Source organism: Calidris pugnax, unplaced genomic scaffold (genome assembly GCF_001431845.1).
Source record: "Calidris pugnax isolate Ruff unplaced genomic scaffold, ASM143184v1 scaffold608, whole genome shotgun sequence".
Classification (NCBI taxonomy): Eukaryota; Metazoa; Chordata; class Aves; order Charadriiformes; family Scolopacidae; genus Calidris; species Calidris pugnax.
In genome coordinates, this window is record NW_015091297.1 from 56,274 (window position 1) to 58,309 (window position 2,036).

The 2,036-nt window shown below is 62.7% G+C and overlaps 1 protein-coding gene across 1 annotated transcript in view; it reads right to left on the bottom strand.

Moving 5' to 3' along the window:
* Window positions 1-2,036, bottom strand: part of LOC106899080 (spectrin beta chain, non-erythrocytic 2-like) — a 39,227-nt gene that overhangs the window by 1,567 nt on the left and 35,624 nt on the right. The window contains exons 25-26 of the mRNA XM_014960746.1: window positions 1,356-1,600; window positions 514-652 (exon numbers count right to left, since the gene is read on the bottom strand). Of these exons, the coding sequence (XP_014816232.1) occupies window positions 514-652; window positions 1,356-1,600 (384 nt within the window). The remainder of the gene's footprint in view (window positions 1-513; window positions 653-1,355; window positions 1,601-2,036) is intronic.

A 2,036-nucleotide genomic window follows, 5' to 3' on the forward strand; every position in this document is an offset into this window, starting at 1 on the left:
GACCCGGGGACACCGGGACATGGGGACACCAGGACATCAGGACATGGGGACACTGGTAAACAGAGATATCGGGACATCAGGACATGGAGACACTGGGATATGGGGGCATGAGGACAGGGGGACACAGGGACAGAGATGGGGACATGGGGATGGGGGGACAGAGATGGGGGACAGGGGGACATGGGGATGGGGACACAGGGACACAGAGATGGAAACACGGGGATGGAGAGAGGAACATGGGGACAGAGGGACAAGGGGACACAGAGATGGGAACATGGTGATGGAGACAGGAACATGGGGATGAAGACACAGGGATGGGGACATGGGGACATGGGGACATGAACATGGGGACAGGAGGACAGAGGGACAAGGGGACAAAGGGACATGGAGATGGGAACGTGGGGATGGAGACAGGAACATGGGGATGGAGACACAGGGATGGAGACAGGAACATGGGGACAGGGGGACACAGGGACAGGGGGACAGGGGGACAAGGGGACAGGTGCCACCCACCTTGTCGGCCGCGTAGTGGCCCTTGTCCAGCAGCGCGTTGCCCATGGCCACGCAGGCCTGGAAGCTGTCGGCCCGGGCATCCACCTCCGCCTTGATGCTCTGGTGGTTCTTGATGACCAGGTCGGCCGAGGACACATCCCTGAGGAGGTTGGGGGACACACGGGGGAGGACACTGTCACCAAGGGGTGGGGGGACACAACGCCACCACCACCAACCCCTGAGATCCTCCTGGACACATGGAAGGGGGTGTGGAGATCGTGGGGTGATGGAGGTGGGGACAGAGGGGACATGGACCTCGTGGGGTGATGAAGGTGGGGACAGGAGGGGACATGGACCTTGTGGGACGATGGAGATGGCCCCCATAGGATGATGATGATGGGGACGGAGGTGACAGGGGGGACATGGACCTCATGCGATGATGGAGATGGGGAAAGGAGGTGATGGGGGGGACATGGACCTCATGGGATGATGATGATGGAGAACAGGAGGGGACAGGAGGAGACAGGGACCTCATGGGATGATGGAGATGGGTACAGGAGGGGACACAGGTGTCATGGACCTCCTGGGGTGATGGAGATGGCCCCCATGGGATGATGATGATGGGGAAGGAGGGGACAGGGGGGGACATGGACCTCATGGGACGATGGAGATGGGGACAGGAGGGGACATGGACCTTGTGGGATGATGGAAATGGGGACATGAGGGGACAGGAGGGGACATGGACCTTGTGGGACGATGGAGATGGCCCCCATGGGATGATGATGATGGGGATGGAGGGTGACAGGGGGGGACATGGCCCCCCACGGGGCCAGGGGGGTGACAGCGGGGCCGCGTCCCCTCACCGCGGCCTCTCCTGGCCCTCGATCTGCAGGCGGACGCCGTCCATCCAGAGCAGGAGGTCCCTGACCGCCTTCAAGAAGCGGAACTTGTCGACGGTGTCGAGGAGGAGGCGGCGGCGGCCATGGCTGCTGCCCCGCAGCTGGGCCCAGGCCTGGCTGACGGCCTGCTCCTGCCGACGGATCTCGGCCGCCTTCTCCCCGGCGTAGGCCTTGGCCAGTCGCCCCGCGTCCTCCTGCACTTGCCGCACCTGTTTTGGGGTGTGGGGGGGAAAAAAATGGGCCATCAAATGAGGAGTTTGGGCCACCAAAAGTGGATTAAATAAAATTGAGGCCTAGTCAAGATGGCTGCCACCAGGGGCCTGGGGAAGGGGGAGGCCTTGGAGGGCAACTACTGGACCCCCCCCACATTGGCCAGTGATGGGGGCTGGGTGGCCAGTTGCCCCACGTCCTCCTGCACGTGCCACGTGTCAGGGGGGTGGCTTTTGGGCCAGTGAACGAGGATTTTGGGCCACCAAAAGTGGATAAAATAAAATTGAGGCCTAGTCAAGATGGCGGCCTCCAAGGCCCTGGGGAGGGGGAACCCATGGGGAGGCCTCGGGGGGCAACTACTGGCCCCCCACGGGCCAGCGACGGGGGCCAGTTGCCCCACGTCCTCCGGTACTTGCCACAATGATGGGGGGGGGG